Raw genomic sequence first — 26,118 nt, 5'->3', positions numbered from 1 at the left:
TAGGTTTTGTTTTTCTATTTGTAGTATAAAAACTTATGGTGTAGAGAGTAAAGAGTATAATGTAGTTTGAATAGCTTCTAATTTTATCATTTAAGATCCTTGAACACCACAACACCATTGCACTAAATCATCAGGACAATACAAAAATACTTCAATACATCCATGTATCAATTAAATATTTTAAAAAAAATGACGAGACCTTATTTTATAGCCTACTCTAATAAATAATCTTATTATTGATGGCATCATATAAAATAGTTCAATGGTAATACACTTTGGAAGCTTGATGCTAACCCGAGGTTCGTTCAAGAGCATTCGACTGTTGTTACAAAGCTTAGAGCAACTCATTCTGACTGTCTGGTCAAACACACTTTCTTGGATCATGTGGAAACTTGAAACAATTATTCATCAGAGTAGACTATACACGAATCAATAGAAAATGGAACACCCAAATTACCAATTAATTTGTGATTATTAATTATATTGTTTATTACAAATAAGGAAAAGTAATACTTTAGTATTCACAGATATGATTAAATATGTCGGGTTTTGCCCCCTTAAATAATTATACATGTTATTTCTCCCACACCCATTCTCGGATCAGCTTGAAACTTAAAAAAACAACAACAATTATTTATTGTACCTAACAAAACTTGAACAGATTACAAATTAACCAATTAGTCAATTAACTATTGCTAATTATTAATTTTGTTTGATATCGAAAAAGGGAAATAACTTCTACACTATTGCCATATATTTGCAAGTGTGGAGTTCTTCCCCTTATATAAAACTTTGTTGTTTTTGAGGCTTTTTTACATAATACTTATGTATTACTCCCGTGCTAATTAAACGTAATTGGTAGAACAAACAATCTTTGACCACTGTGTCACAATGGAATTATTTGTAGGGATTGCCTTGGGTGGTAATAAAGCTCGTTCACTAGGGGGTTTGATCGCTTGAGATCAGTAACTCCAAGTACTAGTTCATTCTTTTGACGACATCAACGCAGGAACACATGAACAACTTTAGGCAAAGTGTTAAATGATGATTTAAAGTATTTATTAATAATAAACATTTCATTTTTAATAATATACATTTCTCGGAATACTATTTCTATTCGCCAGTAATCTAAATCATTTAATTTTGTTCTTTTAAGTGTGGAGTATGTTTAATTACTTTGCCAAGACATTCTATATAGGTAATAATACACTATTGGAGCATTCACGGTCCTCATATTATAAAACAAAACGTAAATGTACAATGCTATCTCGTGTCGCTTTGGTTCTAGATGAAGATGTGGGTTTGAAACTCTACAGTATCTTACAACATCAGCTTAAATAGCAAACAAACAAAATAAGAATGCAATATTTTGTCACATGTTATTCTAATCTGCATTCAATGGTCAAAACAGGGGCGTAACTAGGGATTTGGGGGCCCGGGGGGATTGACCTCTTTGGGGGCCCCTTGCATTTTGACATTCGACATATGACATGGGATAATGTACGCAAAGATATATAAGCCCCAAATCAAATTGGTTCAGTATATCAGTAAACTTAACAAAAAGTAATCAAGACTCTTTTAATGAATAATACCTTTGTTTATTAGTTAAATAATGCACAAGTAACAAATCTAAATTGATATCGCTTCACGTCGTGCATTGTGTGCAGCAAAGACATCTATAACATCAACTACATCGATACTTTCTAGTATTTGTGACTTCACTGACATTAAAGCCATGATAAGCCTTTCTTGTGTCATTGTGCTACTGAGATAGCTTTTGATGAACTTGAGCTTTGAGAATGATCTCTCACATGACGTAATGGAAGTGGCCTGAGCTAGCAGTATTCGGAGGAGGCTGCAAAGTTTGAGCACACGTAATTACCGTATTTCCTCAATATGTCCTCAATATGTCTATTGGTGATTGTATTACTGGTTTGTTGATGAAGAGTGCTCGTGCATCAATGACATCATTGAAAAAGCGATTTGCCATTTATTTCATCATACAAACAGGAAAAGTTGCACAGTTTGTCATAAGCGGGTCTTCATCTAACAGGTGTCTTGGTTCAAGAAGAAACTCAAAGGTATCCATTTTCTTTCCAGCCTTTGAAATCTGCCCTTCATCTCCATATGAAATCTGTCCAGCACTTCTGTCGCAACACGTTTGAATTGCAGTTCTATTGACAGCCCTACATTAGAACTCAAATTCCCTTCAAGTCTTTTCTTTCTTCTGGTTGTTTTGATTACAGGGAATCCATAGTATTCACTACCTTCTTTTGCTTTTTCGATGGATTGGGTTTTTGTCAGTTTCTCATCATTTTGCAGAAAGCATGAAAGGGTACTAATTTCTTTAGCAGCTTCCCGTATATGCAGTCCAGACTTTTGTAGTTTCTTCTGAACTATATTAATTGGGCACAAGAACTTTGACCAGAATTCAAGATAGGCTAAAAATTCTTAATTTTCCACTGCATGAAGAAGATTCTGTGCTAATGTTATATGAAATTACGTCATTGTTGGTTGTTTATGTTTTGTGCGCAAGCAAAAGATTCAGAGCATACAAAAGTGGGAAAGATCCATATCTCGTTATGCTCGAGTATAGAAATACTCCGATATTTGGACTGCCGTATTCACCATAACAACTGCTGACGAGTAGAAGACTCAGGAAATCATTCCAACTGATCCAAAAGTATTGAAACCATCGGTAGCTGAAAATGCAGAGACATTACTCAACGAAGGACAGATGAAAAGCAAAGTGAAATACAATGCAAAAGCAAGACTACCTAAAGATTATTCTGTCGGAGAGTTCGTCTTGGACAAACATGGCAGAAAGCAGTTGTCATAAAAAACATTCAGCACCCAGATCTTACATCATAAAGACAAACGGAAAAACATACAGAAGAAATTAACGCTTTTTGAAATAAGAGTTTCGATGAAGACATACTATGATACCGATGAAGACAATGAGCTGCAAACTTTTGTTACAAACGAAACAGACAGTTATAGACCAACTTCTAGAGAACTTGTTGTGCCAGTCAAGACAACCAGAGTGGACGAATTGTTAAAGTTCCTAGTAGACAGGGCCGGCCTTAGGCCACTGCAGCCTATGCGGTCACAGTGGGCCCCGCGCTTTCATAGGACCTGCGCTAATTCTAAGTGTACATTATTAAATTAAACAATTATAACGTATATAAAATAACAGGGTTTTCGCGACCTCCAGATTTTCTAGGGCCTCCAGGAAATCTCATGATAAAGTCCTGAACTTTTTTTGAATTTATTCAAATCTCCTGAAGAATAGACGAAATTGACATTTTGGGGTGCCTATAAATAAAAAGTGTCATTGCGAGCTTTCATTTCATAAAAATGTATTGCAAAGACGAAAGTAGGCCTTTTTTCTCATTCAAAAAAATAATATTGACATTATGCTCATCCCTACCCAGACTAGGCCCCGCGCGATCCGTTTCGCATAGGGCCCCGCAAATGCTAGGACCGGCCCTGCTAGTAGATATCAGTCTTAAGAACTTTAAAAGGAAGGGTGTGATAATATCTTCAAAAGGAAGGATGTGCTAATATTATATGATATTACGTCATTGTTTGTTGTTTATGTTTTGTGCGAACGCAAAAGGATTAGATGGAAATAAAAATAGAGCTTCCATTGGATTGAGGAAAGATGAATAGAGGGGTAATAACTCGCGTTGGAAGTTTAATTCTGAAATTATAGACGCCAAACCCGAATAATGGACTATTCTAGCATAATTAAGAATAACTTTTGGATTAGTTATACTCGATTCTGTACATTTTGCTTCAAGCTTAATTAGTGTAGCCATAAAATACTCGCCATTTAGATCTATTATTAGTAAAGGCAAGGGCAGACTGGGTGTTAAAATTGGCCCAGGCATTTCTATGCCATCCGGCCCTTAAATTGTATATTAAATGAAGGGCATCCATTTCTAGGTTACCTGTCCTTAAGGTCATTCTGTTAAGTTTGATAATGTATCGATAACTGATCGCATGCCTACAATGAAGATCAAAGCAGATCTTTTTTAAAAATATATAGTAGGCCTTATGTTGCTTTTTAATCGCTAAAAGTGTGGGCCCTAGTAGCACTGTCTACGGATGTACCGATCTAGACTATTACATTATTTCAGAAAATGTGTTAGATTAAATTAGCATATACTGTTGAGTCTATCAAAGATGTAAAAAAAAAAACACGACGCGCAGAGGGCCTCTTTTGCAAGAAAATATTATTATTATTAAAAGTTTAATAGTGTTATAGTGGCATTCAAAGACACCCGTTGACACTATTTGTCAATCAAATATATTAATTCATGTATTTACAAATAAATTTCAAACACCCATTTGGGGGCCCCTCCTAGGTGGGGGCCCGGGGGGATCTTAAAATTCTCCCCCCCCCCTTAGTTACGCCACTGGGTCAAAATAGTTTTAATTGCATTTTTTTTTACAACGGAATTTGATTTTTTGTTAGATATTTAATTTCCAGTTTGTCAAACTTTTAAAAAAAAGAATATCTCTTTAAAAATTGAAAGTATAACTCATGCCAGATCACAAACTAAAGCTATCATGACCTTGCTATAAAGTAATGTAAATCAGGATGCTCCACACTCAAAAGTCCAGCCACTTGTTCAAAACCTGTTACCTTTCATTTGGTCACCAAATCAGAATTCACACTTCTGCTTTTCTGGCATAATATCTCTGGAGGCGAGGTGTCCAATCAGATTGCCTTTTCATTACAAAACCCAATCATTTCTGTGGTAATTTCATGGTGCCACGTCACGCCACGCTACGCCATGCCACGATAACTAAAAAACAACAACAACAACAAAAACGAGTTCTGTCAGAAATGTGACAGCTGTGAACAACGGAATGAGAAACTTGTAGATTTTTTTTTTTTTTTGTGAACTACAAAGTTATTGCCCTTGTAATGTTGTATTGTCTAAGGACCAAAGTTTGCGTGTAATCAAATTAGAATGCAATAAATGAACCGGTTGCGTTCTGTGGCCTGGACGATCTCGTGGTTCACTAAGTGTAGACCAGATCGAGACCACATTCGGTTGCCTTTGTGAGCTGCCTCTCAGGGCTAATTCAATCATACCCTACAGAAACTGAATTAGATAGATGAGATTCACAGAGCGAAAATCGCAACCTCGATAGAGAGTTGTGAATATATCAAAGGCATAAAAACCTGTCTTGCTGACGAATGTTTATCAGAGAGATACATTTGTCACGAGAAATATTTCTCCCCATGATTCTCTTCATTAAGAACAGCAAGCACTTTTGGTTGGCTGGCAGAAATAATCACAATTTCACTAGAAGGTGCATCCGATAGTTTTTGATATTAGTTTAACTCTTTCTCTCCTTATTGACGATGCCAAGGTTGATTTGACCCCCATTAAACTAAATTGGTTTTTGAATTTATAAACTTTAATTTGTGTTGTGTAAAAAGAGCATGCTTTCTTCTACAATTCGATACAAATATAACATTTTCTGATAACAAACAAAAAAGTTATTGAAGTTTAATCATAACAGGAAAGTGAAATACAAATGAACAAAACAAATAATACTGTCGAAACGAGGACAATAATTACGGAGAGAAAGAGTTAAGGATGAATTCTCTATTGATCAAGTTTAGTGTGACCCGAAATAATACATAAAGAGCATTTTTAATGTGTTGTTTTTTTTCGTAAAGTTCAATTAATGAATGATCTATGTCAACATGGTCTAGGGTTAGGGTTAGGGTTAGTTTTAAGGAGCCCTTTCATAGGGGAATAGCCGCTATTAGATTTGTGTGGTCTGTCTGTTTGTCCGTCCGTATGTCTGTCTGTTTTTCCGTCCATCCCGTTTAGATCTCAAAAACTAGAAAAGATATTGGAAATCCGATATCATGATATTTTATAGTTTTCAAAGTTCTGGTTTAACTGCTATATAGTTTTCAAAGTTCTGGTTTAACTGCTATATAGTTTTCAAAGTTCTGGTTTAACTGCTATATAGTTTTCAAAGTTCTGGTTTAACTGCTATATAGTTTTCAAAGTTCTGGTTTAACTGCTATATAGTTTTCAAAGTTCTGGTTTAACTGCTATATAGTTTTCAAAGTTCTGGTTTAACTGCTATATATTTTTCAAAGTTCTGGTTTAACTGCTTCCTTTTCTTTTATGAAAGGGAAACATTTAAGCGAAATACGCACGAATTATTTTTTCATAAAAATATTATAAATAAATAAATATTTTAATTTAATATTTAAAAACATAATGGTATCTGGTTTTTAACCTCTTTTGTAGTTTTTGAAATCTAAATGGGACGGACAGACAGACAAACAGACACACAGAACTATTAGCGGCTTTTTTCCGTTTCGCGAGCCGCTAAAAACAAGGGAGACTAAATTGATAATGGATGTCATTTTTTTAAAAATATTTATGCCAACATTAATATGTTTTCTTTTTTTTTTCCCTTAACTATTGAGAGCCTGGCCCTTTGTAAACTATTAAATCAATTAGATAATCATTCAATAAAATCTCCTGGGGGGCTAGGTTCACATTGAAACTTATCTTCATAACTATCAGTCAATATGATAAAAGTCTAATTATTTCCCTCAAAACAAAACACTCTAGAATGAGACAGATGTTCCGGAAGTTAAAAATTGGAACTAGTGAAATCTGTCCTTGTGGAATGTCACCAGAGAATGCTCACCATGTCCATCAAATCTGCATTCTTTACCAAGAGTCCCGAACAAGACACTGGCCCCTAAACACCCCAATAGAAAGAAAACTATATGGAGAGATGCCTGATTTGGAAACCACTGCGCAGTTCATCGCATATATTAGTCTAGACATTCGAACAATGAGAACGAGGAAGGAGGCCACACTTTGGACACCTACACGTCACTTCCTTTTGTAGTAGTGGAGATATAGGCTTGTAGCTGTTGAGAGTTTGTAGTCCATTGTTTCTGATATACATGTTGAACATATTGAAACCTGCCCTTTTACCTGCCTGAGCGGGCCACTTCAGGGTTTTGAATTCATGTTTTCACACAAATGTCTTTGTAACCTTCTAACAAGGTCATGTTTACATCTTCCTGTACAGGTCGAGAATTTAAAAAGTTTTCTTCTGTTTGTAAAACGAATAAAGTTTCAATTGAAAGTATTTGTCAAGTGAATCCTCAGAAGTATGTTCGCTGTTCTAGATGGTCAGCATAGTTTGTGTGTGTGTGTGTTCTTGCTGTTTGGCAGAGGTAGGTTTCGAAGTTTGGCTGTTTAGCAAAGGTTTGTGTTTGTTTGATGTTTTTACTGTTTGACACACATGTTAGAGTTTGTTTGGTGAACATGCTGTTTGTAAATTAAAAAAAAACACATAGGTACTATCAAAATAGGTTTATTTATTCACAAGTATTTATGTCATTCAAATACATAGAAATCAATCATTTACAATTTGAATTATCAATAGATGTGCGAATGTTTGGGTGAGTTGTGTTAATGTTTGAGTGGAATAAGTTAGATAGTCCTCTACAAAGACATTTCTAAAGCTATTGATTGAGATAACTTAATCTTGAATGCTATGTTAGTGTACAAACAACGTTTGTCTCCACCACTGATATAAGGTACAGACGGCATTTCAAAGAACAAAATTTAAAAAACAAAACAGAATTAGCTCAATAAGAACGCAGGGAACGATAATCGCGGAAGAGATGTACACAGTAATCTGTTCTTTGTTAACACTCAGATTTTTAAAGATCCGCCTGATTAACTTTAAATACAATATGAGAAAAGAAAAAGAAAACAAAGCGAAATAGAGAAAGTTTGGGGACATATTGCGTAAAATAAAAAAAAAATCAACAGAACATGATAAGAGGAAGATCGGGAAATAAAGAGACAAATGCAGAATGTCAAGGTCGCAGGTTTGAAAGATTTTTGTTGCCTCCTAGATAATACAATAACTTGGTGCCAGAAGCGGACAAGCTTGGACATTTGTTTCCACCGTATTTATGCATACTATAAATTCATAGCCTTATCAATAGTTCTGTATTCGGTGCACCCGATACAGCACAGATTGAATTTATGAAAATCCCTCATACAAATAACTTTCCCTGTGAAGAGTGACGAACAATGACTCCATGACAGATCTATGAAAGGCACTTATTAGGACCAAAACACTTTGACAGAGCCGAGCATTAAATAGTTGTCTTCAATCGAATACAAATTAAATCAGAGGATGTATTTAATGTAACGTTGCAAGTGGCACACACATGAGGAACTGTCCTATTTTTCTTTATGAGACTTACTAGTGAGTTGTTTGTTTTTATGTCATTGTTGTAACTTATTTCAAATTACTTTAATTACCTTTTCATCTTTTCTTGATTGTTTTATAAAGAGTACGAATACAATAGAAACTTTAAATTATTTAAAAAATTAAACTGACAACGACATAACCCTGGACAGCTCACTTGACTCTCGGTGTCAATAAGGCCAAAGAAAATATAAAGGTAAAAAAAAAGCTTGGACAATTAGAGGAAAATAAAGTTCTACAAAACATCGGGGGGGGGGGGGGGAGTACGCATGACTTGCAATTTAATTTTGTTAATGCTGGTTACATGGCAGCGACGATTGTTATTGTGGCCCATTGTTCTAGATATTAATATTATAACACTTAAATATGCCAATTTCTAAAACATAAGGAAATTATTAAGGCATGAAAAAATCTTATTTTTCATGAATTATACATGACTACTTTATAGAAAGTCTTGTGACATTTACAACAATTCTAGTTTGTCACACAAGCAACAGCAACAGTATCCAGTGTGACCTCAGAAGATTATGATTATTAAAGTAAGGTACAGTCAAAAAAGAAACTAAAAACTGAATGGTACATAAATGTGAAACAAAAATAATTTAATAATAATCACATCGTTCTTCATGATACATTTGTGATCCTTTTTTACACTTAAACGCTTCGGAGAATTCCGGAAGTTGACCTAACGCCATGTTGATCTTCACATCGTTTGTGGGCCATCCGGAAATAATACTGTTCACATACCAGCTGCTGGTTTTGTCGTAACAAAACGTCTGAGCATGCGCCAAAAACAGCGTCTGCTCGTTGGTCAAGCCGAGCCCAGGGACAAGTTTCTCGGCTATTCCCAAGTTCTTCATCCAGTCTCTGTAGCCGATTAAGGCCAGACGGACCCCGTTGGTCCAAGAGATGGCAAAAGGTACAAAGTTCTTGGCTCTGAGCCTCACGTCTTTTGTTGTCCCGTCCGGCAGACGATATGTTTTCGTAACGTTGTAGACATTTTCCACACACTTCCGGACAGGCTCGTATGATTCCACTGACTTGTTGCTCCACCAGGTTTGATCGCGTCCCATGTAGTTGCCGCCCTTGTCGAACTTCCGGCCCCACTCGTCTATGACGTGATGAAAGAAGCGAGCCAAAACAGAGCCGAATGATCCAAACGTCGCGGAATGGGGTTGTTTCTTGGAATAGACCGGAAACTGGAGAATACCTGGGGATACAAACAAACAAATACAACAATTATAAAGACAATTCGTTCATTCATTCCATTTCTTTTTAGTTTTGACTTTAGACGTCAAACAAACATTCAGTTTTGTTACATATATAAAGATTTGAATCTATGTTGAATAGATATAAATAGCTACATCTATTGTTGTACAGAATATAGACTTTGATAAACTATTTATTTTTTAAAAAGGTTTATGATATTCGGGTGCATTTTTTTAGCACTGTAAAATCCAATTTCAAAACTCTTGACCTAACGCCATATTGATCTTCACATCGTTTGTGGGCCATATATGGTATATATGGCTAAATCTGTTGGGTTTAGTCCCCTTAAATAATAGTTAACTAATTGATCAATTACATTTAATATAAGAGTCATATATTGCACTGTGGAAATGATCCCCCCTTCTATCCTGCCTCATTTATTCCCCCTTTGTTTGATCCTATCTGCCTTGTTCCAATGTGTTTTAGAATCTAGTTAGCAAGAAGTGTCCACTTGACATAGGTGTAGCTCACCTGCAGGGGCAGATATTTCATTCATATCTAAGTAGACATACATTGTGGTCGAGTAGATAGGTATAGTCCATTCTTCTCTATCGCCACTGGCTTTGTTCAGATCTTCATTCATCAAATTACGGTGGAACTGGTTACCACTGAGCATGTTGGTGAAGTGGTCAGTCAGATTGACACTGAGACCATTGTACATTTGGTCAACCTGGGGCATAGTGAATTTTCTTCTATTAAATATAATTGTTTCAAGAAAGAGAGCATCTGATAAATTATACATTAAAAAAGTCAAAAATTGACAAATAATATATGGTAACATTCTTTAAATAATACGGATAACAGAAAAAAAGAAGAGAAAGCAATATGTAGAAATATGGGGGGGGGGGGGAAGGTCATTACAAAAAACTAAAAACTAAAAGAAAGTAAGAAATAAAAATAAGATTTCGAAATAAACAGACGAAATAAAAATCGTCCAGGACGCTTGATTGATCGACTATTGACAACAGTGAAAAAAGACGTTAAACACATTATTTATTTAGCAAATATTATCCATCAAATAATTGTATACAAAGGTCATGGCACAATCTTAGATTTAAAAAAAAGTTCAGCGTCAGCGCGCAACATGAAAGGTAAAAAAATATGACTCCAACTTGGACAGGTTGGAGGTGATTACAGAAGTGAACAGGTCTCTGGGAGAAGTGAACAGATCTCTGGGAGAAGTGAACAGATCTCTGGGAGAAGTGAACAGGTCTCTGGTAGAAGTGAACTGGTCTCTGGGAGAAGTGAACAGGTCTCTGGGAGAAGTGAACAGGTCTCTGGGAGAAGTGAACAGGTCTCTGGGAGAAGTGAACAGGTCTCTGGGAGAAATGAACTGGTCTCTGGGAGAAGTGAACTGGTCTCTGGGAGAAGTGAACAGGTCTCTGGGAGAAGTGAACAGGTCTCTGGGAGAAGTGAACAGGTCTCTGGGAGAAATGAACTGGTCTCTGGGAGAAGTGAACTGGTCTCTGGGAGAAGTGAACAGGTCTCTGGGAGAAGTGAACAGGTCTCTGGGAGAAGTGAACAGGTCTCTGGGAGAAGTGAACAGGTCTCTGGGAGAAGTGAACAGGTCTCTGGGAGAAGTGAGCAGGTCTCTGGGTGAAGTGAACTGGTCTCTGGGAGAAGTGAACTGGTCTCTGGGAGAAGTGAACAGGTCTCTGAGAGAAGTGAACAGGTCTCTGGGAGAAGTGAGCAGGTCTCTGGGAGAAGTGAACAGGTCTCTGGGAGAAGTGAACTGGTCTCTGGGAGAAGTGAACAGGTCTCTGGGAGAAATGAACAGGTCTCTGGGAGAAGTGAACTGGTCTCTGGGAGAAGTGAACAGGTCTCTGGGAGAAGTGAACTGGTCTCTGGGAGAAGTGAACTGGTCTCTGGGAGAAGTGAACTGGTCTCTGGGAGAAGTGAACAGGTCTCTGGGAGAAATGAAATGGTCTCTGGGAGAAGTGAGCAGGTCTCTGGGAGAAGTGAACAGGTCTCTGGGAGAAGTGAACTGGTCTCTGGGAGAAGTGAACTGGTCTCTGGGAGAAGTGAACAGGTCTCTGGGAGAAGTGAACAGGTCTCTGGGAGAAGTGAACAGGTCTCTGGGAGAAGTGAACAGGTCTCTGGGAGAAGTGAATAAATATAAAAGAAGATTATGTAGAGAAATAAAAACTAAATAGAAAACAAACTACGTTTCATTGTTAGGTCCTAAACATTTCAGACCACCGCCCACATCATTTATTCCTTCTTACATTTCCAACATTGTCCATCCAGTCTGGGTAGCCCATTTTTAATATGACTTTGTCCAATCTTTCTCTGGCATATTGTTTGGTCGGTCCGTCCATCCAAGGGGTTTTCTCCAACTGTTCTTTTAGAGCCTGTCTGATATTGTCTGTAATGTCATGAACCTGAAAATGTTCTCATACGTTAATTGTTTGTAGTTTAACTTTCAATGTTTGTTGAAATAGATTTGACAAAACAACAACTGTCATAGAGACAAACACGTTGACACTGTTATGTAAACAAACTGTCTACCTTGAAAACATGAACAGAGTCTCCGATAGGCGATAGAATTATAGTGACTTAGGGGGAAGAACTTTCGTATAATTTAATTTCTGAACATTATAATGTATTTTAATAGTTTGTCCAAGACAGTGAAAAAGATCCTACCGTCTCTCTGCTTTCTTTACTGAAATAATGGTTGATGTAGAGAGAGCCGAGGGCGTCGCCCATGTACCTGGTGGTCACGGCGAAGCAGTACCTGAAGAGTCCCAGGAAACTCTCACGTTTGTAGAGATCCACAAACACTTCTCTGTTGGCGTGGATGTAATCCCAAGACAGTTCCTGGAGAATGACAGAACCAAAGGAAAAATTAAAACATGTACCGGATTCTTAAAGAAACTATCAACACAATCATTTGCACCAAACGATAGTGTAGCAGTGGCGGATCCATGGAGATGGGAGTTATTGCTGGAGGTGTGTCGTGCATCATAGTGTGGGTTACAGTTTCCAGTTGGTGTCAACAATAAGAACACGAAAGAATCATTGCTGCTTATAAATGTATCACCTATTGTTAAATTGTGTACCCCCATCTCCAAAATCTGGCATGAAGATCGACAGGTAACCATAAAATGGTCAGCTCTGAGGACAAATCAAGAGCCTATGATTCGTGGACAAACTGGATCACACAGTCGAACTATGATAATAAATATCTCTACTTACAGAGGATTGGGGGTGGTCGAGGCAGTGTGTACTCAGAGTTTGATGACAAAATGCCTACGTTTATCTAATTAAATCAGCTTATGCCTCTGCACGAGACTGTGAGAACATATTACAGTTGACAATTGCTAGTCTGACACTTCATAGTCCTTCACAGTCAGTAATCCCACGTAAATTCATATAATTAATGTTTAATGTAATGCGCATACAGTGTGGGTAGACTGAAATTGTAATGTTGTATAGTATGTGAAAATCATTTGTTTTATATTTTACAGATTAATAAATGTCTTTTTTCCTTAATATATATTTTAAACTCTCAAAAGTCAAACAGAATATGTTATTACATCATACAAACATTTTTCTTAAAAGAATTGTTCAATTCTTGAAATACGATTAACCTTTGGTAATCCCATGTTTTTGATAATCCGACCCCATCTGGTCCGTAACCGTCCGACTATCAATACAAGAGTCAACTGCATTTACGAAGACATTACTGACGTTCGGTCATTGTGCTAGCCTCGTAATGCCCTCATAACGAGTTGAAGAATTCTACGAGGTTACCCACCGAAATGTAATTCTCTACGACGCGCCAGATCAAGTAATTATGCAACATCCGGTTTTTGTCAGCAGCCGCAAGTGACGAAATCATGTTTGAGATGTTTTGGAAATAGTCTGTGTGGGTCAAGACAACTTTGGTGGATCCAGATATTCGGACGTAGGAGAACATGTAGGCCAGTTGCTGTGTCCAGTCTATAACGTTGTTGGTGTCTGTGGTCAGCTGAGCAAGAGTTGGCTGTAACAAACGTACACATTTATAGAAGAGGCATGTAATGAACATCAACCAAACAAACAGAATGGAAAAACAAGTAAATTATAGCAGGAAAAAGTACTCTTTAAAAAAGCGTATATACGGGAAAGAATTGTTCATTTACAGCCATATTCTCTCAATACTGTAGATTTTATTTCCTTTTCCCATTACCAAAATTATAAATTAACACTAATTAATTAATTAGCGAATGTTTTGATTGATTCTAGGGACAATGAATAACTGTGCAAAGTTTCAAATTGATCCGAGAATCTGTAGCTGGAGAAATAACGTGTACAAAATGTGTACCAGACAGAACGGAACAGGTTGATATAAGCTTTGTACAAAAAGTAGCTACATTCAACTTACGGGCCATTTCGACGTTTCTTAATGAATGGACTCTTCTTTTGATATTGTAAATTGCGAAGGCATCTCATGGTAAAAAAAAAAAATGTATATTTGACAAGATTAGTTTATTTTCTAACCAAATAAATCTCGAATTTTAAATCAAATACGTAATCTCCTCTTTGTTTAGTTTTAAGATAAAGTTCACACTGTTAATGGTGATTTTCATACAAGGCGGAAAAACTATAAATAGCTAGCCTTTTGGTGTATCGGCTGTACAAACTAAAGGAAGTATTAATGAGAACAATGTTTTGAAAAGGTAATGTGTGTGTGTGCCCTTAGAGCACTGGAGAATCAAATGTTCGAAGCTCTTTTGTTAATTAAAATTAATTTCGATATGGTGGAAGCCTTAGACTTGCACTCTAGGACTTCAAAAATTTATGTTAAAATAAATGGACAATTAACTTGCGTTAGTAAATTAGATACAATCTCGTTTAAATCATAGCTCATTTCTATTTTATTTCTTTAGCGCTAGTAGAGTTCAATTTTGATGTGACAGTCCTTGACATTGCTTTTTTTTTTTTTTTTAAATCTCCAATAGCGTATTGTCTGTGTAAAATTAAAAAAACAAAGAAATACAAGAGAGAGAGAGAGAGAGTGGAAAAATGTGGGGCGATTATAAGTAACTTAAATACAAAAAATTAGAAAAATGAACAACGGAAGATTGGGAAATAAACTAAACAACGTCAATGACGCCATATTGAACTATCTTTGTTGACAACTAAACAGTAAAAAGAGACGGTGACCAAGAAAGTTTTGGACATTGAGAAAACCTGGACCTCAGCTTTGGAAGAAAAGCGTACCATACGAAAAATGGCCGGCTCCTCTAGCACCAAAGCGAAAGCCACCTTGACCTGCAACATATGTGGACGGGAGTGTCTCTCCAAAATAGGGCTCCCCAGCCATAGGAAAAAGTGTGCGTGATGAATCATAGTCGTTCTACGACTGAAGGAGGCCAACACTATTCTTCACAAAAACTATTGTAAATAAGGGATACGTAAATGTTGAATTGTAGCAGTGAGAAGGAGCTGGCCCAGAAGTTGTGAGAGAGAGCTGGACCAAAAGTTGTGTGTGAATGTGTGGATGTCGATGTTTGTGTGTGCGTGAATTTGTGTGTGTAGATGTTGATGTTTGTGGGTGCGTGAATGCGTGTGTGTGAGAGAGAGAGAGAGGTCTACGTTCTCCTATTGTAACGTAAAGAAGATCTGAACCTTGTTAGCCTCAGCGTATCTATCCTCCGTGTAGTCAGAGTCAGCAATGATCTGCGCCATCTTGGACTCTATGGCGAAGGAATCGTTGACAAATTCATCCAGAAGTGTATCCAGGGACTCAATGCTGGAAGGAACTACTTTCATTTCTACAGCGTCCCTGGCTAGGAGCGAACCAACTCGCCTAATAAATTTCTTGTAGTCCTGACGATTTTTTTCAAATCTTGGATTAACATACCTAATCAAAAGCAATGTATGTATATAAGTTCAAATTTGGAAGACATTTTGTCCATTGAATCTATTTACTATTTAAGACAAATCAGGACAAAATAGGAAGCGTGGTAGAGAGGCTCAGTACGCTTGAACATGGTTTGTCTTGGCTATGAAGGGGGCTCGAGGTTCGACACCCGACTCAAGTAGAGTTGTGTTTACTGAGCGCCTAAAGGCAGCACTGAAAAAACTTTCACTAGTCCACAACTGAGCTTGGACCCTAGCGCTCTGATCATTCTGTAAGCATGAAATTAGCGCTATATAAAGCTATAGTTTATTTCATTTAAATCTTTTGTTTATTTTTAAATGCAAGCATTTTGTTTTTTACCTCTAATAATTTTAGTTATGTGAATATAAATTATGTATTCTTTAAGGGGACGTAAGCAGAATTAATTCTGAAAAAAGAGTCAGCAGTTGAAGGGAGATAACTGCATTTTAAAAAATCCCTACCTCATTTGAAAAGTAAAAACAAAAAGTATAGGAACATCCCCATTCACACAACAATACATACGCACACACATCTATTAATATTTTGACCAAAAATTATAATTAAAAATAAATGCAGTGTACATGAACATATGAACAGTGTATTAAATTAAAAATCTAATATTGGAGCCAACACATTGATACGTACAGTGCACTACCTTGAACTCCCTAAAATTAATATATAAACATATCACTACTATATTCACGATTCTGTAGTGTAAATACTGAGCAACAGATAGAGAGAGAGAGAGAGACACAGAGTTACTGACCAAGTCCAGTACATCCAGTTCCCAAGACCACCAGGAGCTAGAAGAATTGCGCGTTTCTGTGTATCATACCAATCTGTTTCCACCTGTCCAGTAAAACCATATATATATTGTACATAAGTATAATGCTATATATTGTACATAAGTATACTGCTATATATTGTACATAAGTATACTGCTATATATTGTACATGAGTATACTGCTATATATTGTACATAAGTATACTGCTATATATTGTACATGAGTATACTGCTATATATTGTACATAAGTATACTGCTATATATTGTACATAAGTATAATGTTATATATTGTACATAAGTATACTGCTATATATTTTACATAAGTATACTGCTATATATTGTACATAAGTATACTGCTATATATTGTACATAAGTATACTTATCTTATATAATACAGACGTTACTTCAAAAAAGACGATGATTACGTCCTACGCGTCATGCATTTAGTCATGCATATTAACCAATGACTTAAATTCTGCCAAGTCACTGGTTTTCCTGGCTAGCTCAGGCAACCCATTCCATGCTCTAATAGCACTAGGGAAGAAGGAGTATTTGTACAAATTTGTCCTAGCATATGGGACGAGGAATGTGCCTTTATCTTTGTGTCTTTCAGAGTATTTTATTAAATTTTGTTTTTGTATTTGAAGATTATGGTTCAGTGTTTTATGTATTATTGCTACTTTACTTTTGAGCCTTCTGTCCTGAAGGCTTTCTAAATTTAGTGATTTTACTAAAGGTGTTACGCTAGTCAAATGTGAATATTCGTTTGTTATGAATCGCACTGCTCTATTTTGTGTCTGTTCTAGTTTCTTAATGTTTTCTTGAGTTGAGGGGTCCCAAACAGAGGATGCATATTCTATTATTGGCCTAACCAAGGTTAAATAACATTTTAGTTTTATGTTCTTATTTGATTTATAGAAATTTCTTTTAATAAATCCTAATGCTTTGTTTGATTTTTTTGTAGTTTCATCAATATGTGGATTCCATGACAGTTTTTCATTTATTATAACACCTACGTATTTTGCGTTTTTAGTCTGTGTTACTGGTTTGCCATGAATAAGATAAGTGGAATTAATTTGTTTTAGTTTTTTTGTTACTCTTAACAACTGACATTTTTCTGGGTGGAAAGACATGCTCCAATTTGATTCCCATTTCTGTAATTCATCTAATTCTCTTTGTAAAATATCTGTGTACTGTGTTGTTTTTATTGTTCTATATATTATGCAATCGTCTGCAAATAATCTGACTTTTGTTCTTGAAGTAATGCAATTTGGTAAATCATTTATGTAAATTAAAAATAGTAGTGGACCCAAGACTGTTCCTTGAGGTACACCTGAGTTTACTGTTATCGGTGTTGATTTAGAGCCATTTATTATTACAGTTTGTTCTCTCCCTATCAGAAAGTCTTTAATCCACTGATGCAGTGGACCATTAATGCCGAAATATTTTAATTTTTTAAGCAAACTATGGTGGTGAACTTTGTCAAAAACCTTAGAAAAATCTAGTAAGATAGCATCTATTTGTTCACTATTATCTAAACCTTTTGAAAGATCATCAATTAGTCCTATTAGTTGTGTTTCACATGATCTATATTTCCTAAAGCCATGTTGGTATGGTGTGAGGACATTATGTTTGTCTAAGTGGTTTATAATGTTGCTACATATTATGTGTTCTAGGATTTTACATGTGATGCTGGTAAGTGATACTGGTAAGTAGTTTCCTGGGTCAGATTTTTCTCCTTTTTTAAATAGGGGGGTGACATTAGCTTCTTTCTAGTCCTTTGGTACTCTGCCCTGGTTAAGTGAAGCCTGAAAGAGTATTTTGAACACTGGGGCTAGCTCATTACTTAGTTCTTTGAGTAATCTAGCTGGAATACCATCAGGTCCAGAAGCTTTATTTGGTTTGGTGTTGGCTAATAGTTTTTGAATTCCATTTTCTTGTACTACTATATCTTCTATGTTGTCTACTTGGTTCAAATTTAGTAATATGTCTTTGTCTCCTGGGGCTGAGAATGCTGATGCAAAGTATTTGTTTAGAATGTTTGCTTTAGTTTCATTATCATTATGTATTATGTTATGTTCATCTTTTAATGGCGCTACGCCTGTTGTTTCCATTTTCTTAGACTTAATGTATGACCATAGGTTTTTGTTGTTATCTTTAGATATTACATTGTTTATGTATTCACTCTGCAGCTGTCTGCTTACTTTTTGGGTTAAGTGTTTAATTTTTATATACTTTTTGTAAACTCTTTCTGCATTAGTTTCTTTAAATTTTCTATATAGGTTTTCCTTCTGTTTACAAAGCTTCTTTAGTCTATTACTAAACCAGCATTTATTTATTTAGATTGATGCGTATTTAGTTGGTATATGATTTTCTATAATGCTTTTAAGATGGTTTTTAATGAAATTCCAGAGGTCATCGACTGGTTGGTTAATGTCTTTTTCTAATAAGAATGTTTGTTGAAAGTTTAATGCAGCTTGGTGTAGTTGTGTTAGGTTACATTTATTCCAGAGTAAGATTTTTCTTTTGGGTTTTGTATTGGCTACTGCTTTTATCTGACTGTGTATTTTTATGATCTCATGGTCTGATAGACCAGGGATAATATCATAATCAACTACTAATCCAGGTCTGTTGGTTAAGAAGAGATCTAATGTGTTGTTTAATCTAGTTGGCTTTTTAATGATTTGATCTAAACTTAGGTTGTGTAAAGTTTCTATGAAAAGCTCATTTATGTCCTTAAGGTTTTGGTGTTTATCTATGGTTAGTGTTTTCCAATTTATATCAGGTAGGTTGAAATCACCCATAATCCAAAAAACTGCATTTTTATTTGTCTCTTTAAGTGTAGTAATCTGATTACATAGTTCCTGCATGTATTCTAAACTAGAATTTGGTGGTCTGTAAATGCTGCCTATTATTAGGGATGTTGAGGTGGTATTAATTTTACAAAATGTTGATTCTATATTTTTTGAGTTAGGTAAGGTAATTTCTTCTGCTATAAGAGTATTGCTAAAAGAACTCCTCCATGATTATCAGCCCTATTTTTTCTAAAAATTTCATAATTACTATTGAAAATTTCTGCATTATAAATTTCAGGATGTAGCCAAGTTTCTGTGCCTGCAATTATGTCTGGTTTCTCACATTCTAATAAAATAAAATACTGCTATATATTGCTTGCTGCTATTCCAGAAAAAAAATTACCTATAAGTGAATACATTACATAAAGTGTTTATTTCACTTTTAAATATTTGATAGATAGATAGATAGAGAGAGAGAAAGAGTGAGAGAGAGAGTGAGAGAGAGAGAGAGAGACTCAATCATCTGTATCTAGAATGTAGACCTACTTCTTATAAGGTAACTTTAAGTCTAGACTAGTCAACTGATATATATATATGTGTGTGTGTGTGTGTGTGTGTGGGGGTGGGTGTGTGGGTGGATGTGGGTGGGTGTGTGTGGGTTTGTGTCTTGTGATAAAAATCTGTAATACCATCAATACCAATGCCTACTTACTGAAACTCTATACAAGGCGTCCACCCAAAAGTCAGTCTGAACTTTCTTTAGTACCGTATTGAAGTCCCAGGTGTTGTTCTGCCAGGTGCCTAATACCTTCCATCCACCCAGCTCAGGCAATACCTTATTGAGAATAGGAAGACCTGAAACAAAGAAACTGGGTCACTTTGGTCGAGATGATATTGTATAGAATACATAGCAAAGGTCAAACAGTATGGGACAACTGTATCAAGAGAACCGAAGAAAGAGTGTAGAATATATGGGCAAGACTCTAACCATTAGTAAATTCAGGATAGTACATTTAAACTGTATAACAAAGATATATGGTCATAAAGATTTGTTGAATCTATAGAGCATATAAAAGTTAGAAAAAGTATAGCACATGTCCAATGTATAGAACAGTCTAAGGTAGAATTCTAACATCAGCATGAGCTAGTCAGTGAAAGTATCATACGACACATGAGCTAGTCAGTGAAAGTATCCTACGACACATGAGCTAGTCAGTGAAAGTATCCTACGACACATGAGCTAGTCAGTGAAAGTATCCTACGACACATGAGCTAGTCAGTGAAAGTATCCTACGACACATGAGCTAGTCAGTGAAAGTATCCTACGACACATGAGCTAGTCAGTGAAAGTATCCTACGACACATGAGCTAGTCAGTGAAAGTATCCTACGACACATGAGCTAGTCAGTGAAAGTATCATACGACACATGAGCTAGTCAGTTAAAGTATCATACGACACATGAGCTAGTCAGTGAAAGTATCATACGACACGTCCTAATCCTATTGTTAACTTACCTTTTTTCTTGTCTCTAGAAAACATGTCGTTACAGGCTTGGAAGAATTGTTTCACTTTTCTCTCAGCGGCGTAGTCATGCATTTGTGAGATGGGTCTCTCCATGAGATCAATCAACTTGTCTTTATTTTCTTGATACATGTCCCCAAGGACATTGTAGTATACTAGATCCATACAGAAAAACTCAATAAGTTACATTTCGCTATACATAAACACTTCTTTAGATTCTGGTAGTAGGTCTACCGTTCTACCAAAAACAAATTAAAAGCAAGTAACAACGAATGGAATTTTACTGTATCCAACACTATATATTTATTCACTGGTATTTTCAAGATCATGATTCGTTTAAGGGGAAGATGTCTCGCAATGTCTCGCAATGTCGAGCACGCACTGGACTGTCGTTCGGTCGTCTCCATGGTCAGGGGACTATTCCCAGGGATTTGGCTAAAATGTAATTTAACTTCAGCACAGAAGAAACATCCGAAACATGTCAAACATTTTACAAAACAACAATTAGTAAAAGTGTTTAATGGTCACTTTTCTAATGATATGAAAAAAGAGAAGTGGTACAGCTCTCTGGCTGGTAACAAGAATCATCTCGGGTAGCCTACTCGAACAGGTTTGCGAGGTCAGTTCTCACAATCGTCTAGTGTCACAGTAACAAATAGTTGATTTAACTTCTCCTTAACTCTTCTAATCTCTTGTATTGCCTTTTTTCAGATCTTAGTTTATTTTTATTTATTTTTACAAAGCTTATATTAACTCACTATGTCCGTCTGTCTGTCCGTCTGTCTGTCTAGTACATATTTTGTGTTCGTTTTTGCTCTTACACTTCCCACTCTTTTATCAAGTTGACATTGTGCACAATTATTAATAGTCGATGACATGATACACGAATCAATTAGAAAAAATAACCAATTACTTAATCAATCAGAGTGGATTAATTAATTTTGTTTTATTTTGAAAAAAAAACGAGTTAAACCTTGCGATTTTGCTATTTTTCCTCTTAGATAAGATTTTTTTATTTATTTTGTTTCTTTATTTTCAGATTTTTAAAAGTTAAGAGATAGTAATACTGGAATGTCAATAATGATAGAAAATTATGGTTACTAGTATTATTATAGTATATCACTTTGTTACGAATGGATGTTCAGTACACTCTGAGCGTTTATTTTTACTTCGTGAGCATAAGAGGGGCGTGAGCGGTTTCTAATAAAGTTTTCCATGCTGCCTTTAGGCACTCAGCAAACGTCTCGGAATAGGAATTTGTTAAATCTTCATTGGGAGTCAAGTCTCAAGAAGAGATGAATGTCTCTCAGTCACAGGTCTCCACGCCAACATATTCAATTACCGTTATTAAGCTTAAATGTTCTGGCCTCCAGATAGTTACCACAAGCATACTCGAAAAAATCTTCACAAGGATCCACACTTGTGTTTCTGTATTCCATCGCTCTAGCGGCTGTCTCCATGCATCCTACCTCAGTACACAGCCCACCTCCTGCCATGAAAACATATCTAGTTACAATACATGTTTAACCCTAGGTCTACATACACAGGATATCAGTAGCTGGTGAACGAGGTGAATTTTAATATTTCGACGCCATATGATATCACACGATATTTCTGATGATATAGTATGCGTTTTGAACTGCCATCCCAAAGGTCCCGAGTTCAAATCCTGCCCGCTATTATAATGTATCGTCCTGCAGTAGGTTTGTGTAGGACCTAATAATCGTTTCTGAAGGAACGACCAAAAATGTAAGAAAACAAAATATAACCTACAACATATAACCTATAACATATAACCTATAACATTTAACATAAAACATGTGCAGACAATCAATATGAGTAGTAGGAGATACCGTGTTACACTTAAAAACAATATTGACAGTCCAGTTACTGAAAATATAAAAAAAGATCTGACACTTCTATACATAGTGTGTAGTACAATAATAACAATGTGTTTGTTAGTCGATCTTTTTTGAACATCGTGACGAACTATTTCTAAATCTTTGGACCCTAAAAGACAATGTCTTATCAAATGGGCGTCGCCAGGGGGAGGTCGGGGTTCAACCATCCCCCCCCCCAATTAAATCCCCCCCTCCCCCAAGGGTTAAATTTTGGCACTATTTTTTTTTCTCTTTAATTTTGTTTATTGTAGATGAGATTTTAATGTTAAACCATTACTTGGCCCAGCACAACCAAAGGGATTTTGAGGTTAAACTCCCCTCTTCTATAAAACAAATTATAAAGCAAATAAAAGTCATGAGCGTCGGCACGGGGTTTGAGTTTAACATCTCCTCCCTTCCAGAGTTTTTTGACGTTAAAAATCTTTCTTCAAAATCACCAGATTCGATCACCTTAGCCAAGAAGGGTTTTGATTTTAACCCCTCCTCCAGATGGCTTTAAGTTAAATGACTGAGCGTTTGAGTTTAAAACCCCATCCAGCGGGTTTTGATGTTAAAACCCCTCTTCTTCAATATAAAAAACATCAAAAACCCCTCTTCTTCAATATAAAAAACATCAAAAACCCCTTCTTCAATATAAAAAACATCAAAACCCCTTCTTCAATATAAAAAACATCAAAACCCCTTCTTCAATATAAAAAACATCAAAACCCCTTCTTCAATATAAAAAACATCAAAACCCCTTCTTCAATATAAAAAACATCAAAACCCCTTCTTCAATATAAAAAACATCAAAACCCCTTCTTCAATATAAAACTAAAGTAATAAACTACAGTCATCAAATTCTATGAGCCGTCAGACTGAGTCTAAAGCGCGAATTAAAAAAATGTGTTCTTGTTCAATTTAACCGCAGCCCCTTCGATCGTGAAAATGTCCAAGACCTATGGTAAGTAATAACAGGTTACATTGTCGTATTGTTTCGTCCACCGTAAATGGGAGACGTAGTGATGAATGACTGAGGGCTTTTGCCTATATTTCTATTAAGATTTAGTAGATTTAAGAAACGGCAAACATTATTGTCGAATTTGGTGCAGCCAGAAAAGCAAATAATAAACAAATAGCTCTAAAGATTGTTTTCATAGCAATATCTTACCAAGAAGTGCTGAAGAGCTAGCAGACGTGACTTCTGTCAAATCGTTTTTAGTTTTCCCAAAGAGACCAGCAAAAAGAACGCAGATCAGTACAAGAACAACGATGACTGCTGGGAAGATCATATCCTTGAGCGTGAATCGGAGCCATCTGCTTTTTATAGCATCAAGGATTGGGAATTTGTCGTAATTCTTAAACTCGTCGGCCATCTTTTTGTTTCTGTCGTTTGAAGCCTGGAAATTGGTGAACTATTATGTCCTTCTCAAAGACACTGTCATTGAAGACTAAACTTTAGGACAACTTCTGCTGTTTAAAGCCAACCTATACGTGTAATAAGAACAAGAATTTGAAACGATTATTGTGAGAGCCTTTTATAGCAAACAGCTTATTGGTTGTCTTAATTAATGTTAAATTTAGTTTATAATTTCTTGAAAATGTAAACATATTTACAAGGTTACAAAGGTTACAAAGACAGTTTGTGTGGAACACACACTCAAAATCGGCCCCCGAAGTGGTCCGCTCAGGCAGGTAAAAAGACAGGTTCAATATTTTTAGAAAGAATATCAGAAACTATGAACTACAAACTATCAATAACTACAATCCTATCTCCGTCCAAATAAATAGAAGAGACGTGCTCGTGTCTAAAGTGTTACCGATACTAAAGGATACGGAGATTTATTAATGTTATTATTATTACATTGTTAATATTTATAAGCATGAAGATATAGTTAAATCCTAGATGTCACTTACAAAGACCACATCACGAATGAAGAGATTAGAAACAGAATTAATACAGCAATCGGACCCCCACAATGATCTGCTAAACACTGTCAAAAAACGTAAATTCAAACTCTACGGCCATCACAAGATCCTCAAGGTTTGAAAAGACCTTCCTTCGAAAAGAAGAGGAAGACAGAGAAAGCAATGGAAAGACAACATCAAAGAATGGACAGGTCTTTCAGTGAAGGAAAGGCAAAGGACGAAGAGGAATGGAGAAAGATGATTGACAGATCTTGTGTGGTGGCCCAATGTTCTAACAGACTAAGGGAAAGGTCAAGGTGAAGTTAAATGTCAACGTGGCATAATTGATGCTATAGAAAGATTATCGAATTGATTTAAGGGTTTTTGAAATGGCCAATCTCTTATCCGGAATGTAACCTATGCCTTAACAAATATAACTTTTCCCTTTAGACAATAATATATTGATATTTTATGCAGCTTTTTGTAACCTTTCCTGTTTAGAGTTTATGCTTGGGATAATATTAATTAAAAACAGTGTTTCTTAGTCAGAAATGTAAATCAGTTGTTACACTTTCAATCTTGTTCCATCTAACCCAAGCATACTCAACATAGTTCTTCATAGCATTTAATAAATAGTTGCCTGAGATTGTGTCTTAGATCGAGTGTATTGAAGTAGAGCCTATAAGAATAATCTTCGTTTACTTGAAACTTTTTATTATGTGAAAGTTTCAATAATTTATATAGATATTATTACTTTCAATATATTTGAATTTTTAAAAGTATATACAGTATAAACACCTGATTTCTGTACCTTTCTGCGGGCCGCATAAAACACTCCGGAGGGCCGCATAACCTAATTCAAATACATGTGTAGCTCGGTAAACTTTCCTAGCTCATGTAGTTATCAATGTATTGTAGTTTAATTGTTCCAGTTTATAATGATAAGTTTATATGTTCCCCTTTTTATATGTTTTAGTATAAATGTCGTAGTTTATATGCTTTTTATATTATGCATGAGGAATATTTTTCAAACTTTTAAAAGAAAAATAGTTACTTACATATGACAAATGTTTCTTTAATTATCAGAGGAACTTAAGAGCTAGTCCAATTGTTTTTACAGCACTGGCGGCAAAAAAAAAGTTAGCCCGTCTTAAGGTCACGTGACCGAGACCAATTGTAACCGTAGCAGAAAGTGATAAGAATGTGAACAATGCGAATTGTTTCGTTGGAGATTGATTCGAGTTTGTATAAAGTGCTCCAGTCTTTTTTCTACATATCTACATTACAACGGCTTTGTCTGCGCGTTATGCGGGAAAATATGCAGGTCGCAACAGGGTTTGTGTAGTCACATGAAACACTGCACTCATCCTAAATCTTCGGAATCGAAGACATTGCCCCTTCTAGTACATACATTAAGTAGAGTCGAATTTGACATCAACTATTCTCGTCACCTACATTGCTAAATACAGAAATGTTCTCATTCATCTTAACACCAGAGTAACACTAAACCTATACACTTGGAGTCTGCTAACTCGTTGAGAAGTAGACTGATGGATCATCTCATGGAAATGAGACGAATACCTGACATTAGCTATGGTCAGAGAGAAGTGTCTTGGGGTGGCTTATCATACAGTTGTATGATGTGAAGTTTTCAAAATCTTATTTTTTCTTTTTTTTTTTCTTTTTTGGCTTCATTTCAAATGAGTCCGTCTCTAATTGTCTTACTCTAAGGGTCATAAATGGCGGACAACTTTATAAACAATCCAACAGTTTTAGTGTCTCTGTTGCCCAGCAAATA

General features: G+C 35.8%; 1 protein-coding gene across 2 annotated transcripts; it reads right to left on the bottom strand.

Annotated features, from left to right (window-relative positions):
- Window positions 1–7,366: 7,366 nt before the first annotated feature.
- On the bottom strand, window positions 7,367–25,522 carry LOC106073754 (endothelin-converting enzyme-like 1). 2 transcript variants are annotated; one of them, XM_056040070.1, is made up of 12 exons: window positions 25,379–25,522; window positions 23,584–23,900; window positions 21,875–22,021; window positions 20,526–20,687; window positions 19,723–19,865; window positions 16,197–16,279; window positions 15,175–15,409; window positions 13,319–13,546; window positions 12,205–12,378; window positions 11,787–11,942; window positions 10,033–10,231; window positions 7,367–9,502 (listed from the first exon to the last, which is right to left on the bottom strand). In XM_056040070.1, the coding sequence occupies exons 2-12, from the start codon at window positions 23,786–23,788 to the stop codon at window positions 8,895–8,897; spliced, it is 2,340 nt and encodes a 779-aa protein (XP_055896045.1). In that variant the 5' UTR covers window positions 23,789–23,900; window positions 25,379–25,522; the 3' UTR covers window positions 7,367–8,894. The 2 variants fall into 2 exon arrangements, with proteins under 2 accessions (XP_055896045.1, XP_055896047.1); XM_056040072.1 differs by lacking the exon at window positions 25,379–25,522 and adding an exon at window positions 25,132–25,247.
- Window positions 25,523–26,118: the final 596 nt, after the last annotated feature.

This window comes from Biomphalaria glabrata, chromosome 9 (genome assembly GCF_947242115.1).
Source record: "Biomphalaria glabrata chromosome 9, xgBioGlab47.1, whole genome shotgun sequence".
Lineage (NCBI taxonomy): Eukaryota > Metazoa > Mollusca > Gastropoda > Planorbidae > Biomphalaria > Biomphalaria glabrata.
Note: the sequence above shows the minus strand (reverse complement) of the source record. Positions and strands in the feature narration are given on the sequence as shown.